This window comes from Ctenopharyngodon idella, chromosome 17 (genome assembly GCF_019924925.1).
Source record: "Ctenopharyngodon idella isolate HZGC_01 chromosome 17, HZGC01, whole genome shotgun sequence".
Lineage (NCBI taxonomy): Eukaryota > Metazoa > Chordata > Actinopteri > Cypriniformes > Xenocyprididae > Ctenopharyngodon > Ctenopharyngodon idella.
In genome coordinates this window covers 35,627,118-35,642,486 of record NC_067236.1, presented here as the reverse complement: position 1 = coordinate 35,642,486, position 15,369 = coordinate 35,627,118, and the positions used below count along the sequence as shown (strand labels likewise).

Below are 15,369 nucleotides of genomic sequence, written 5' to 3'. Positions count from 1 at the left end.
AATATGTGGGATTATTGGATTAAAATATGATATCCAAAAACCACTAGAACAGTGTTATATATTTTGTTGACTTGTGTACTTACATTATCCCAGATGTTTCCAAGAATGTTTAAATCCAGAGAAATAAGTAATTTTAACCAGGACACGGACCGTTATGGAGGACCAGGAGTGCCACTTAAAAATAAAACGAAGAATCAATTAATTAATTTAATAATTAATAAGTTGTTTATTTAATTCCTGTTTTTAAATGTAGTTTAATAAAACAATAAAACAATAAATTTAAAAAATGGTTTTCTATATACAAATAGACGAATTTGAAACGGGTTATTTAATTCATTTTTTAAAACGTAGATCAATAAAACAATAAAAAGTACATTAGTAAATCATTTTAAATGCGCATTTAAATCGCTTTTTTAAAAAGAATTTGGCAAATGCTTTTTTCTCTCTATTTACCAAATGCTTTTCTTTATCCATTTGTCAATCGAGTGGTAAAATGCCATTGGACAGTACACACGTGGGAGCAACCAATCAACTTTCGCCTCAATTTGAAGAGCCAACCCTCTCTCATTGGACAGTGAGAAAAACTATACGACTTGTATTTTGTTTTTTTTTGTTTTTTTACTATTACAGTTTTGATTTTGAAACTTACCTATATTATTTTAGGCTATAGATGAGAGACGAGCGCGAATAGCGAGTTTACCTGAACTTTCTCATGGTGTGCCATTAAAAGTAAAATATCCAAGTGGCTTGATGAGGACTAGGACATTTGTTTTAAGTGATTCAATTCAGGTTGGTAAGGTTTATTTTATTTTATTTTTTATTTTTTTTGGCATGTAAAATTTTTCTGTCTTTAAATGTGAAATAATCAAAATGTATAGGCACTGTTTGACTTCGTTGGAGAGGTGGAGGATGCTACAGAATGGTTCCATATTCAGGAAGCCTTATCACCACCACTTAGAAATGACCTATGTGGAACCATTTCTGAAAGAAATATCACAGGACCAACCACACTGTTTGTCCAGTGGATTTCTTCCAAAGATGCAGAGGTAGATTTACAAAATGTTATTTTTTCAAAATTTTCTTAGCCTGCCATTTACTGTTTTATATAATTTGTTCAGTTTATGCAGACAATTCCTACACCTAATGGCAATGACAACCATGATAAAGATGATTATAATTCTGGGACTGTCAGCCCATTGGATCAACCTAGCACCTCTAATGAACATCTGACATCGTTCTCCCCTCAATCAGAGCAGGAAAAGACTGTCCAGAAGTATGGATTAAAATGTTATAGTACCAATGTAAACCCATAGTTACCTCTATACCTGTATCCCATTTGATATACTATGTCATCTTTTGTCATTTGCATTCGCATTCATAATCATATTCTTTTCCAGGACCAACCTCCAAACAATACTGAGTCTCCTTTCAGCCAAGATAGATGATGATAGTCCCACTAGTAACCAGATCAATGTTGTAAGGGATTACAAAGGCAATACCCATAACATACTGAGAAGCACTGTTCAGGCTTTTAGTCGGCGACGATTTAACCTCGGAGCAAGACTGGATGTCATTTTTGTTGATGATACAAAAGCAGCAGAGGGGGCTGTGGACGGTGGTGGTCCAACTAGAGAGTACCTCAGATTGCTCCTTAAGGCTGTCCAACAGTCTAGCACATTTGAGGGACTTGAAAATAGTAAGAGGTTGCGGCTTGACACTGAAGGTAAGCATTTGAACTAAAGGTTTATAGGGTCTGCTTTTTAATTGAATACCAAAAGACATATATTAAGCTCTGTCTTATTTAAAATGGTTTCATAACATTGTCATTGTAGTTCATTAAAATATTTTGGAAATTTGCATAAAGGTCTTTACAGGCAGATGTCACAAATGATATCAGTTTGTATAACTCATGGGGGAATGGGGTCACACTTCTTTTCAGAAAGGCTCTTTCTCCAGGTTTGTGGTAAACCCACCCCTCCTGCAACCTTGGATGAAGTAGATGATGAGACCTTCAAAGAAATGCTTTGCAAAGTAAGTATTTTCCTTAAAGTGCAGTGAGCTAAATTTGGAAGTTGTGCATGAAGAGTACCCCTGTACCCCTATTAATACAGTGTTTTTGTATTGCAGCTGCAACAGGACTGTTTGTATGTTTTATCTGGTATCTTTTTCAGATAAAAGAAGCTGAAACTGTTCCAGAAGCCAAAGCTGCCATTGAAATGGCAGAAGATTGCCTGTCCATTATTGGAGCCTTTAGGTCCATTAGCACTCTTAAGCAGCGGGACATGCTGGTACAGTCAGCTGTCGAGTATTATGCTGATGGGAGATGCAATGCTGTACTACAACAGTATGTAATATCAAAAATCAAGACACCTATAAGAGAGAACTAGAGACCAGGACCTTGTGCTTCTGGAGAGACTGGATCATTGATGTTGAAGGCATTTACAATTTTTTTTTTTTTTTTTTTTTTTACATATTTTGTCCTATAAAGTTTATGCACAGCTGCTGTATTCACGATTTATTTGCATATGATTAAAAGTGTGATATTGCTTTTATAAAGTGGTTCGTCCAACAGGGTTGATGTAAATAACATTTCACACAAATATTGATATTTTACTTGCTTACCTCTTCTCTGTTCCAACAGAAGAGAGCAGGTAGAGATGTCAATGTTTGTTACTAAATTAGATTTTAGACACTATTGCAAATTTTGCATTTGACACTGAACCATTGTATTTCTCAAAACATCACATGGTAGCATGGTTTCTCCTGAATGAATCACATTTTTAACAAGTTACATGGAGAATGATTACACAATTTATTTACAAGCTATTTACTGAAAAGTAACTGATACACTTTCAGCCTGTTTGGAATGGCACAAACAGTGCAGTTGTCAGACTGAATATCTACCTGTGTTACAGATGGAGAATGTTCACCATTGACGTTGGAGAATGTGCTGGAGTTTACTTCAGGGTCTTCAGCCATTCCACCTCATGGTTTTCTGCAGCAGCCCAACATCGAATTTCTCCATGATGCACCAGAGAAAATATTCCCAGAGGAAAACACTTGCAACATTGTGTTAAAATTGCCTATCCATCACAATTATGAGTCATTCAAAACACACATGAGCAATGGCATACTGTGGGCACCAACATTTGGCACAGCATAGTTCAACACATTCGCATTAAAGGAATTGTTAAACCATAAATGAAACTTAGCCCATAATTTACTCACCCTCTTGCCATCCTAGGTGTACGTCTTCCTTTCCTCAGGCAAACACAACTGGAGTAACATTAAATAAAATCCTAGCAGTTCATAGCTTTGTAATACCATTCAGTGGCATCAGAAAGCTATGAACTGCCAGAATTATATTTAGTACTCCAACTGTGTTTGCCTGAGGAAAGGAAGACGTACACCTAGGATGGCATGAGGGTGAGTAAATTATGGGGTAAATTTCATTTGGGTGGTTTAAATACATAGTTGTTTGAAAAAACTGTTTTTTTTTTTTTGACAACATAAAATGTTACGGTTGTTCAGCGGTTTTATTGTTCAGTGACAATGCACTATAGTTCATACTACAGGATTTGTCCATTGCAAAAAAAGTAGCTAAAAAAAAAAACTTACGTAAACACTTAATTGATGCATAAATGTTTATCTTGCAACCAATTTTAACAGTGGCTCTTCTGACATTGTTCATTCCAGCTTTAATGAGGGGTTTAAAATGTTCTTTACAGTATGTTAATGCATAAATGAAATGAAATGTTTTTTCAGATGTTACTGTGTCGGTGGTTCCTGATCAACAATATAACTGGCCTGTCTGATATGCACATATACAATTTCTATGCCTAAAGTATGTAAACCTTTAAAAGAGAAGACTATGATTCACCAAGCATTTGTTTTATAGCAAGAACTGTTTCCATGTAGACAGACAGTGCATCTGAAAAAGGTACATCCGGGTTTGGTAGTGTTACCAACTCTTCTTCAGTCAAGACACGAGGTAGATCCAACTCAGGAACATGAACACCTTCTGCTTGTTGCCCTTCAAGGTCTTCCCTGACTTCATCATCAATGTCAATCTAAAACAGTTACAATATGAATAAATCATTTAGAAGACTTAATTTAAAACAGTAATTTGAAAAAAAGAATCGATCCGTACTTAAGTTTCAATTTTTACTCTTAGATTTTCCATTGTATCAAACAATTTATCAGTGAAGAAATAAATGGGGGAAGAAGAAAAAAAGTAAAGTAATTAACTAAATCACTGCAAAATGACCAGATTTGGGTCATCCCTCTCATGATTTGACCAAAGCTGCAGAGGAGTTCTGTTGCCTGCAGATCTTAGACTGTGACTATTCCAGGCACTCCGAAATTCTTGTAGATTCCTCTGAATTTGTGGCATGTAAGACCAGTGCAATGCAAACAAGTCCACATCCTGGTCTGGATTAAGCCATCCTTCATTTTCCAACTGACGAAAGGTGGTGTAGAAGAGGTCTGTTACTTGGTCAAAGACATCTCTCCACAGCCGCTCAATTCTTGCATAAAAAAAAAAAAAACTTCAACAAACCAGTTCAGCAAAAGGAAAATCCTATTCATGTGGCTACTAGGTAACAAGCCTACCTCTGGTTGTGCACACTTCTTCCTGTAATGTGTGAATGTCTGTTTGTTTCCCTTGTTTTTATCATGAAGCGGGCAACCATTACATTCCCCCCCCTTGTCAGAACGCACTCTAGAGGGAACACCATATATTTGTACAGCAGACAGGAAGCTTTGCAGCACTGTTTGAGCCTTGTTGTTTGTAGCAGCTTTTAAGTCGGGAATAGCCGTCAATACCCCCGTGGATAACAATTTTCCATCTGCAAATTAAAGCATTTAAAGTTACTCATTTAAGAATACAACTATGAATACATCATGTATTAAAAAAAAATAGCATGTCCCTCACAAGCACACAAAAATATATGCAAATGCCTACAACATTGGACATGCTTTGTGTCCAATAGTACAGGAAAGGGTTTTTGAGCATTGGCTTTCCTTCCTAAATGACATATTCATTTCTGTCAATAAAAGCATAACATGAAATAATTACATATAACAAGTAGGTGTTTTTTGCATGTTCTTTGCAGATTCAGGAGTAAAAGACAGGTAAGGAAAATGGTGTATCCTTTCAGATTTATCAAAACATAAGACTATTACACCATAATTGGTAGCTGAGAGCATTAAACAAAAAATATTTAATAAGTAAAATTTGTGACTGATGGGAACTTTATTTTGTAGACGTGTGTAAAGGATTCTAAGATTCTGTGACCCGAGACATTAGTAACATTATTCATTCACTTTCCCAAAGAAATTCTTAATACTAACCGAATAAGTTTATGGTTCCCATCAATGTGCCAGACACTGTTGGGAGCTGGTACACTGTAACGTCGGCGTCGGGACGTCCTAAGGCGTAACCTGCGCAGTTCCATTCCTTCAGGATCTACTCGTCTTAATGATGCTAAAACCCTGTGTTCTGCAACAGATTATAACAATAATATTCATATGTTAGATCTTGCATTTTTTTTTTTAGAAAAACTGCACATTTTGGATGCCTTTTTTAAGCAAGTTTTACATAATTTAAAGCAGACTCAAACGGACAAGTGCACGGTTATTTCTTGCATAGTGATGGCTATGTTCAAGTACATCAAAACATATGGCTCACACATTGAGTAAATGTGCTTAATTTGCACTGGTTTGATTTAAACTTCCCAATAAAGTGAGGGAACAATTTATGAAACATAACTTACCAAATCAGCTAGCGATTTGACAGCATTACTCGCCAATGGTAGGGTGGTATGCTCCGGAATTTCGGCTGAAAATTCTGCTGCAAAGAATAATTTATTTAGTATTGTTATAAAAAATATTCTGTCCAATTTTGGTGTTTTTAGTTTTTCTTCAAAGTGCATCCTGAATTTTCGGTACTGGCCCAGAATTTTCATTTCAGTGCATCACAAGCCAATGGTTCATAATGGTATTTAAATGGAAACCATTAGAATTTCTGTGATGGTTTCTTGTCTTTTTCAGCAGGGCTGGCATGTGTTCATTTCAAACCCTGGATGAGACATTAGATTATTAAAATGTTAATATTTGCTACATTTCCTACTTTGTACACGAAGTTGCCTGGATCTTAAGTGTCCCAAGATCATCTTGTAGCCAGCATTAGGGTATCTGTGGTGTATTTCCACCAATATTCTGTCCAACTCCTCATTCGTAATGGAGGTGTACAAGTCACGTTTCCTAAAAACAAAGCACGTTTTAATTATAGTAAGGTATTACACACAAGTTTTACATAAAATTATATTATAATATTTTAACAAATTCCGACTTCCCTGCCCTTTAAAGCAATCACATTAGGGAGTTACTTTCACATAACCAACTTAACTGTAATTAATATTCAGCCTAACATTTCCACATACTGTACATCAGTGTTTCTCAACCAGAGGTCCATGAACCCCTAGTGGTCCTTGACATAACGTCAGGCGGACCTTATAAAATATCTGAATATTTTTGTATATTTTGACATTTGACATGTTCCCATAAGATAATATATGTATAATATAACTGACTACATGAATATAGGACAAGTCGTAAATTACACTTGATTGCATTTGTTCGTCAAAAAGACATTAATGATACCAATGAGCCAATTTTATTCTGGGGTCCTTGAGGATGCTTCCAAATATTACTCAAAAAAGGTTGAGATTCACTGCTGTACATAATACTACGAACCAGTCATGCGATTGACCGCTATAGTTAAACGTGTGCAGGCCGCTCAAGGCATGGTAGCCGATTCTTTCCAAAAACATTTTAGGATTGACCTGCCTATCCATAATAAAACATTTTCTTTTACATACTGTTAAACTTTGAGTGCGCAGTTCGCCATCACTCGGTTATGGAAAACAAACGAAACGTTGCTCAGTACTTATTTCTCTCTTCAGCAGCTTTTATTCAGCATAACTTGAACGAGCATCAGCTCAGTACAACATAACAGCATCTTCCGTCACAATGTAACGTCATCACGTTCAAACCATAATACCTCTAAATAAAACAATAGGCAATTCGGCTGATACCGTAATACAATGTGTAAGAGTGCAATACTTTAACACCCCCGCTCGCTCTTGGCTCATTGTGTTACCTGAAAAACTACAACGAGAAAAACAAAAATAAAAACAAATAAGACTTCTCTTTGACATAAATGTAAACATACATTTTTCACACACTTAAGTGCCATACATGTCTCGAGCGAACATCTTTAATTTTTGCTTAGTGGCTGGTTTTGTCATAACATCAGCAACCATTTTCTCTGTGGGACAATATTCCAAGATTACCTTGCCACCATTTACAATTTCCCTTATGTAATGGTATTTGATATCAATGTGTTTGCACCTTTGCCTATTCTGCTTCACAAGTAGACAATGCCACTGTTGGTTGTTTTCTAGTTTTCCATGAAATCAAAGAACTTCCTTCACTAAGACTGACACAATATCCTGAAGTACTACGTCTGTCTTTTGCATCTGATGCCCAGTCAGCGTCAGTATACACTCTTAGACCTAGTCTCTCTGTGTCATTTCTTCTGAAGCATAGTTCCTGACCTGCTGTACCTTTAAGGTATCTGAACACATGTTTTACTGTGTTCCAATGTTGTTCTGTTGGTTCAGCAAAATGCTGAGATAGTTTGCTGACGACAAAACTTAAATCTGGTCTTGTGCAAGTGGACAAGTAGATTAAACTTCCCACTGCCTCCCTGAACTTCCTTGGCTCTTTCATTTTTTCTGCATTTTCTGCATAATCAAGCTTTGGTTCACAAGGAGTTTCCCTAGATTTACAGTTTTGCATATCAAATCGATCTAGTATTTTCCTCACATATCTCTCCTGTGACATTTTGACTAGACCCTCTACTTGTTCAAAATCTATGCCCAGGAAATGTTTCAACCTTCCCATGTCTTTCATTTTGAATCTCTCAGTGAGCATTCTCTTTACACTTTCCAGAACACTTTCACTGTTAGCTGCTATGATTAGGTCATCAACCCATACTATCAGGATTACTTTCTCATCTTGTTTTTCCTTTGTATACACACAGTTATCAGCTGGGTTTTGTATGAAACCATTCTCAGTCAAACATACATGTAACACAGCATTCCAGTTTCTGCCAGATTGTTTAAGACCATATAGAGACTTTTCTAACTTGCATACTAGCTTTGCATCTGTTTCAGATTTTTGCTCATAACCTTCTGGCTGTTCTATATAAATTTCATGATCAATTGGTGCATGCAAATAAGCGGTCTCAACGTCCATTTGATGCAAGATTAGATTTTCTTGTGCCGCCTTCTGCACAACCACTCTCACACTTGTCATGTCAGCTGTGGGTGAGAATGTTTCATCATAGTCAGTCCCTTGTTTCTGACTGTATCCTTTTGCAATGAATCTTGCCTTGTATTTTTCAGATCCATCAATGTCTCTTTTGAGTGCGTACACCCATTTGCCCCCAACTGACTGTTTTCCTGGTGGCAATTGAGTGAGTGTGAAGGTCTTGTTTTCCTCCAGTGATTGCATTTCTTTGTCCATGGCATTTTTCCATTGCCTTGATTTGGCTGATGTTATGGCATCCTGGTAGGTATGCGGTATATCACATACTGCTCTGTAGCAAAAGTCTATGCATGTTTGCAGTTTGTCCTCCACATTCTCAATCTCAAAATCCTGTAGATGAGCTGGCAACCTCCTGGTTCTTGGTGGGTTCCTTCTAATTACAATCTCAGTAGTTTCTCCTAACTGTTCGGGTTCAGTCTGTTCAGACAAAGTCTCAGAAACACCACTTTGTATGCCTTGTCCTGCTTCATTCTTCACATTTTCATCAACATTGATTTCTCTGCCAATGTTCTTGGAATTTTCATCCTCGTATTCTGTGTGTGACTCGAACGTTTGTGTTTCTCTTTCTTTGGTTGTCCTGGTTGCAAACTTCACCAACCTATGCTTTTGGACCTTCTTTGTGTTAGGATAATACACTAGATAAGCTGGACTGTTTTTGTCGTAGCCGATGAAAACACCCTGTTCACATCTGGAGTCCAATTTGCCTTTCTCTTGTTTGTAAGCAAAACATATCGATCCAAATTTCTGCATTTTGGAAACATCTGGCTTTCTGCCTGTGAATAACTCATATGGCGTTCTCTTCGTACGTCGACTGTAGCACCTGTTTCTCACGTAAGCTGATGTTTGCATAGCATAGTTCCATAACTCATCTGGTAACTTGCTTTCTATCAGTAAGCATCGGCTCATGTCGTAGAGTGTTCTCCAACCTCTCTCTGCTGTACCATTCTGGTGAGGGGAATAAGGTGCAGACGTTTCATGTCTAATCTTACTCTTTATCAACAGTGCTTGAAAGTCACGACTCGTAAATTCAGTGCCATTATCTGAATGGATGCACTTTACTTCTCCATAAGGTGCTATGTCTGCCAAGAACTTTTCTGTGGCTTGTACAGTGTCCGCTTTAGACTTCAGAAAATATACTAACATAGTACCTGAGTAGTCATCTGTAAAAGACTGTGCATATCTGTGTCCTTCTTTGCTCTGTGTTGGCATGGAGCCAGCCAAATCAGTGTGAATCAGCTCTAAGGGTTTCTTTGCCTTTCTGTCTGGCTCCCTGTTTCTTGTCTGTGTGAATTTTCCCTGTGTACACACTTCACATAACTGATTTTCTTTGACTGTGTTTCCTCTTATCTCCATGCCTCTGACTACACCTTGTAACTTTTGTACATCTTCGTAGTTACAATGTCCCATAATTTCATGCCAAGTTTGTAAATCATGACACACTTTGCACTGGTCAACACTCTCTTCTATGGTTGGCAAATAATACAAATTTCCACTTTCATGGATGTCAAACCTGCTACCGTCTTTGGTAACCATGTGACTGCTTCCTCTTTTGAAAGTGATTGTTGCATCTCCATTTGTTGCCCTTGCTACTGAGAAGATGTCATGTGGGTACGAAGGCATGTATAGTGCGTCCCGTAGCTGTGCTCTGTGCTGTCGTCCAGTGTCATCTAGGATGTAAATCACTGCTGTTCCTCTTCGTTGCGCCATTCCGCTGCACTTTGTCCCGTCGGCTAGTTCCACTGAATGAGTCTCCGGTTGAAATGAGCTGTCAAAGCTTTTAAACTTCCTGATATCACTTACAATGTGAGATGTCGCTCCAGCGTCTACCATGATGCCTTTCATCTTTACGTTTTCTGGTGGTCTTCCACATTCTGAGTGTTCAGCTTTGAAGAGATGATCTTGGTCATTGTCATGTTCATCTGCAACTTTTCTGACTCCATCTTGTTCTCCCTTTTTCTTGCACAGGAATTCTGCATGTGTATTATTTTTTACAATGATTACACCACACTCTTTTAAAACATGTTCTTGCTCTGTGTCCTTTTATTCCACATTTGTAACATGTCACATTTGTATCAGCATCTTTTCTATCCTTAGTGTGTGGCTTGAAAGGGCCTCTTCCTTGTTTTATGTGAGCTTTCATCACATTATCTGTGGATTCTATACCTTTCATTTTCTCCGCCTCCTCATAAATCCGTAGTCGTCTTTTAAAGTCTGTGAACGTGACGTCGTCCTCATTTTGCGTTATGTGGACAGCTAGCGGCTTAAAAGCGTCTGGTAATCCACGGAGAATCATAGCTATGGTCAGTCCATCACTCATGGTTTCTCCTGCATCTCTCAAGGCTGTGATGATGTTCTCTGCCCTTGTCGGTAACACTCTCGTTGTCCGTCATACGCAGCTGGGTTAATGACGTGTACATATTTATTATTCGTGGCTTGCTTTTCCCTGAATAATGCTCTTTCAGTATTTTGAGGGCTTTCCTGCCATTATCAGCAGCTTCGTGTCTTAACAGTGATAGGCTTTTATCATCTATCAATCTTACTAGTTCAGCATAGCAAATCAGCATTCTTCAGTCTGTCTTCGGCTAGCTGTTCTGCGTTAGCATCAGTGGGCTCGTGCAAAATAGTTTCCTTTAACTTTAAAGTATGTAAATGGCTTAGGAGTCTTGTTTCCCAAAGATCATATTTATCTTCGGATCCGTCGAACAAAAACTGCGATGCCAGGACTCCTGTCCCTCTACTTGCCATTTTGTATGTTGAATAACGCGTAATACGTCGCGTATGACTTACTCAAAACACACGCTTGTTTCCGTGACTGGGCCCATAACCTGTTAAACTTTGAGTGCGCAGTTCGCCATCACTCGGTTATGGAAAACAAACGAAACGTTGCTCAGTGCTTATTTCTCTCTTCAGCAGCTTTTATTCAGCATAACTTGAACGAGCATCAGCTCAGTACAACATAACAGCGTCTTCCGTCACAATGTAACGTCATCACGTTCAAACCATAATACCTCTAAATAAAACAATAGGCAATTCGGCTGATACCGTAATACAATGTGTAAGAGTGCAATACTTTAACATCATATCTTGACATTGTTTACTGAAGATCTGCACAGTATAATACTGCATCTTATGAGTGGAATTTTACTGCTTAAAGTGACTTGAGCGATGCCTACTGAACAGGAGAGCGTGTGCTGCATCGATTGTGATATTGTCATGCCACAGCTTGAAAGTCTGGATAATTCAGACGATGAGACGACACATGTATCTCACATCACCACACGCATGTGTCGTAGTGCTCTCGTGAGGAGGAGGAAGAGAGGAAATTGTTGAATAAAGTTGTTATTTTGTTTTTTTGCTGCACAAAGTATTCTCGTCGCTTCATAACATTAAGGTTGAACCACTGTAGTCACATGATCTGTTTTAAATATGTCTTTATACCTTTCTGGGCATTGAAAGTGTAAATTAACTTGCTGTCAATGGAGGCCTCACTGAGCCATCGGATTTCATCAAAAATATCTTAATTTCAGTTCTGAAGATGAACGAAGGTCTTACGGGTGTAGAACGACATGAGGGTGAGTAATTAATGACATTATTATTATTATTTTTGGGTGAACTAACCCTTTAAGGCAGTGGTCTCAAACTGCCGGCCCGCGGGCCATTTAAGGCCCCCACTCCCCCTCCACCCGGCCCGCAACTGATCTCAAAAATAAAACATAATCCGACCCGCTAAATTATTATTATTATTCTTCTCTAGTTGTCTCATACCATATTCCATATTCAAAAGAATGAAATGATTCTATTAAAAAAGAAGCGCGCAGGCAGATTTGATGAGAGCTGGTTCGGGGCTTTCGTAGTTTATTTGTTGTTTGGCTGCAAAGTGCGAATGCGAAGCAAAAAGTAAAGTGGATGAGGATCACAGACAGTTTCAAGAAAGACGGACATCGCAGTAATTTTTCGTGGAGTTTAATGGAAACACTACCTGTCTGATATGCAAAGAAAAAGTCGCCGTTCTAAGGGGCCGTTCACATATCGCATCACATAAGCGGCCGCGCTGCTTTCTCCTTCTTTCCAAAGCGCTTTCGCTCCCGTGGCGTCTGTCGTTGCTATGCAACCATGAGCTGCTCTCCACGATGACGAGGAAGTTTCAGCAAAAGAAAAAAATGATTTCTAGTCCTTGCATTAGCTCTACTACTAGATATATTTATGGAGATGAGAAATAAAAACCCGCCCTGTACAGCTATGATCAGCTGTTCGGCTGAGCTTTCGGTGTTGTTACAGAAAGGCCGAAGCTCATCGGTTGGTTCTTGTCACATGACCTGCGGTGCACTTGTGGCATTCTGAAAGATGTTTTCATCTCGCCACGGCATCATCTGTAACACAGGTAGATATTCAGTCTGACAACTGCACTGTTTGTGCCATCCCAAACACGCTGAAAGTGTATCAGTTACTTTTCAGTAAATAGCTTGTAAATAAATTGTGTAATCATTCTCCATTTCAACAACAAGGCAATTCAAAGTGCTTTACAGAAAACATGAAATTTATGGAACCGACAATTAATCAGGTTGTTTTATAAACCAAAAAAACATTGTTAACCTTTTTTGTTTAACTTTTTTTGATTTAACTATTTTTGTCAATGTTTTATATTTTTATGTTAAGTTGTAAAATGTTCCATATTTTTTAAAATTGTTTAATTGTATTGTAAACGTCTTTTTAGACACAAAATTGCTTGCTGCAATAAAATAAAATAAATAAATAAATAAATAAAATCTCGTTTGAATAGTAGCATGCGCAGTGGTGCTCTCGTGAACGCGCTGGAAATTAATATTTTGTAAATAAAGTCGTAAATTGTTTTTTGCTCAAACAAAGCCCTCGCGTCGCTTCATGAAACTGTGGTTAAACCACTGGAGTCACATGGAGTACTTTAATGAGGTCTTTATACTCTTTACTGTCAATGGAGGGAGAAATCTTACAGACTTTATTAAAATGATCTTCATTTGTGTTCCGAAGATGAACGAAAGTCTTACGGGCGACATGAGGGCGAGTAAAAATGACAGAATTATAATTTTTGTGTGAACTAACCCTTTAATGAAATTTGGCCGAATAAAAAAACAAAACATAATTGTTGTTGTTCGTTTGTTTTCTGTCAGCAGAGGGCGACGTACACACTACAGCGACAAAATGCTTCTTTATTTTTACACTGTCTTGAAATATTCAAATGTATTTGCTAATACTTGAATGTTATTGTTGATGAGCTTCTGGATCTGTGTTTGGATCAAACTGTTTAATCTCTCATCGGAGTTCAGAGAAAGAGAGAGAAGTTGATCGATACTGACCCGCTCTCTCTCTCTCTCTCTCTCTCTCTCTCTCTCTCTCTCTCTCTCTCTCTATTTGTTACGAGAGAGAGAGAAAGTGAAAGTAAGTTAGAGTTCCTATTCGTCGGTCTGTCCGACGTACGTCTCCGTTCCCTCCTTCAGGGAACGAGGGTTACCTTTGTAACCGAGACGTTCATCTGTCGCCATTTTATGCTGTTAAAATACGAATACGAGCGTCAAAGTGTTTAATAGAAACGTTTATCAAAGTTTATGCAGGAATTTCCGTGTATCTTTATGATGTTAAAGCTGGAAGATTTGAGAACCTGTAACTTGTGAAAGTTTGATCAAGGTGAGTGTTCATGTGTGGTGACTTCCTCATACTAATATGAATGTATATATGATTGTTTGCTAAAATAAAATAAATAAACTTTAATAAAGTGTTTCTTTCAACTTGACTTCAGTGTTTCTTGTGTGTTTCGTGATGTCTGTGATTCTTCAGAAGTTTAACAGTGTAAACATGTATAACTGAGCTTGAGTTAACGCAGTCACGTGATCCTTTTTCTCCCACACTCAACATATGTTCAGCTAAATTATGAAGGTTGTTAAATCATTTAATTTTGTGTCTATTTTGTCAGTGGAGGAGATCAAACTCATCAGATTCTCCTGCAGCTTCATCATGGGTGATTCACAAGGATCCAGAGATGGAGATTTTTCTCCAGGATGCAGGTACTTTCAACAAACACTGTAAAATATTGTATTATATCACAGAAAAAAGATCACAGTTTTTCATTTTTTCCACCCACTGATCGCAGAAACCGTTTACAGAAAAAAACATGTATCCTATTTTGTCTGTTTTTGTTTGTTTTAATATTATCATGAAATATTAAAGAAAAAGATCATAAAGTTTCCTCAAAGTGCTTTTTGATGAAAGATAAATGTGTTTATATTAATATGGTTCCTGTCATAAAGAATGAACACAGTAATCTAAAGGATTGAACTGAATCTGTTCTGTTACAGTTCAGTCCAGCAGAAGAGCTCAAACCCAGAGTCCAGCTGTGTGTCTGTGAAGAGTAACTGGTCTATGATTGAGCCAACAAATTTTAAGAGTGGAAACACACAGCCTGATCCCAGGTATATTATTTCTATAAAATATATGCTTATAGTCATTATTAATATACAGCAGTGTAATGAGTTCAGTAAGTTTCAGTCTATTAATGATTTCCATTGTGTTCTTGTGCAAAGCTCGATGTATTGTATTGTTAAAACATTCACACACTGTAAAATCTGTTGGTCTGTTACTCAGTTAATGACACAATTACATCAATATCAGTGTGTCTGATTCTTTACCCTCTTCATTCTGATTGAAGGTCAAATCTTTTATCCAGTCCAGTTAAAAACAAAACTGTGAACACGCCTGTGATTCGACCACAAGACTTTAATGAAAGCATGAATCCTGGTTTCAGGTAAAATGGAGGACTTTTTTGTTGTTGTTGCTTAATTTTAGGTGCTGCAATGCACATCACACATCACTCAATCACATGATTAATAATTGAAACATTTCAGAAACCTAATGATGTTCTGTGTCTCATAATACAGCAAACAAAATGATCTATTTTGTAATTTATGGATATTTACTTCTTAAACTTGTGTAATAATCTGGTAT

General features: G+C 37.5%; 2 protein-coding genes and 1 long non-coding RNA gene across 9 annotated transcripts in view; 2 read left to right on the top strand and 1 right to left on the bottom strand.

Annotated features, from left to right (window-relative positions):
- The first annotated feature begins 192 nt into the window (after positions 1–192).
- Positions 193–3,257, top strand: LOC127499186 (uncharacterized). Of its 4 annotated transcripts, none has more exons than XM_051869379.1 (8): positions 193–574; positions 664–789; positions 879–1,046; positions 1,128–1,273; positions 1,398–1,723; positions 1,940–2,031; positions 2,172–2,435; positions 2,916–3,257. In XM_051869379.1, the coding sequence occupies exons 1-7, from the start codon at positions 494–496 to the stop codon at positions 2,385–2,387; spliced, it is 1,155 nt and encodes a 384-aa protein (XP_051725339.1). In that variant the 5' UTR covers positions 193–493; the 3' UTR covers positions 2,388–2,435; positions 2,916–3,257. The 4 variants fall into 4 exon arrangements, with proteins under 4 accessions (XP_051725339.1, XP_051725338.1, XP_051725340.1 ...); XM_051869378.1 differs by having other exon boundaries at positions 1,119–1,273; positions 2,916–3,256; XM_051869380.1 differs by having other exon boundaries at positions 193–789; positions 1,119–1,273; positions 2,916–3,256.
- Positions 3,258–3,403: 146 nt separating this feature from the next.
- LOC127499189 (uncharacterized) lies at positions 3,404–7,061 on the bottom strand. Its single transcript, XR_007926066.1, has 6 exons — positions 6,882–7,061; positions 6,131–6,264; positions 5,775–5,848; positions 5,353–5,500; positions 4,612–4,847; positions 3,404–4,526 (listed from the first exon to the last, which is right to left on the bottom strand). It is a non-coding gene; the product is annotated as an uncharacterized LOC127499189 (long non-coding RNA).
- A 6,789-nt stretch (positions 7,062–13,850) lies between these two features.
- LOC127499178 (NLR family CARD domain-containing protein 3-like) overlaps positions 13,851–15,369 on the top strand; it is a 28,866-nt gene continuing 27,347 nt past the window's right edge. For 3 of the 4 annotated variants that reach the window (XM_051869375.1, XM_051869374.1, XM_051869372.1), the window contains exons 1-4: positions 13,851–14,055; positions 14,342–14,432; positions 14,724–14,837; positions 15,074–15,169. In XM_051869375.1, coding sequence (XP_051725335.1) covers positions 14,383–14,432; positions 14,724–14,837; positions 15,074–15,169 — 260 coding nt within the window. In that variant the 5' untranslated portion in view covers positions 13,851–14,055; positions 14,342–14,382. The remainder of the gene's footprint in view (positions 14,056–14,341; positions 14,433–14,723; positions 14,838–15,073; positions 15,170–15,369) is intronic. The other variant, XM_051869373.1, reaches the window with a different exon arrangement.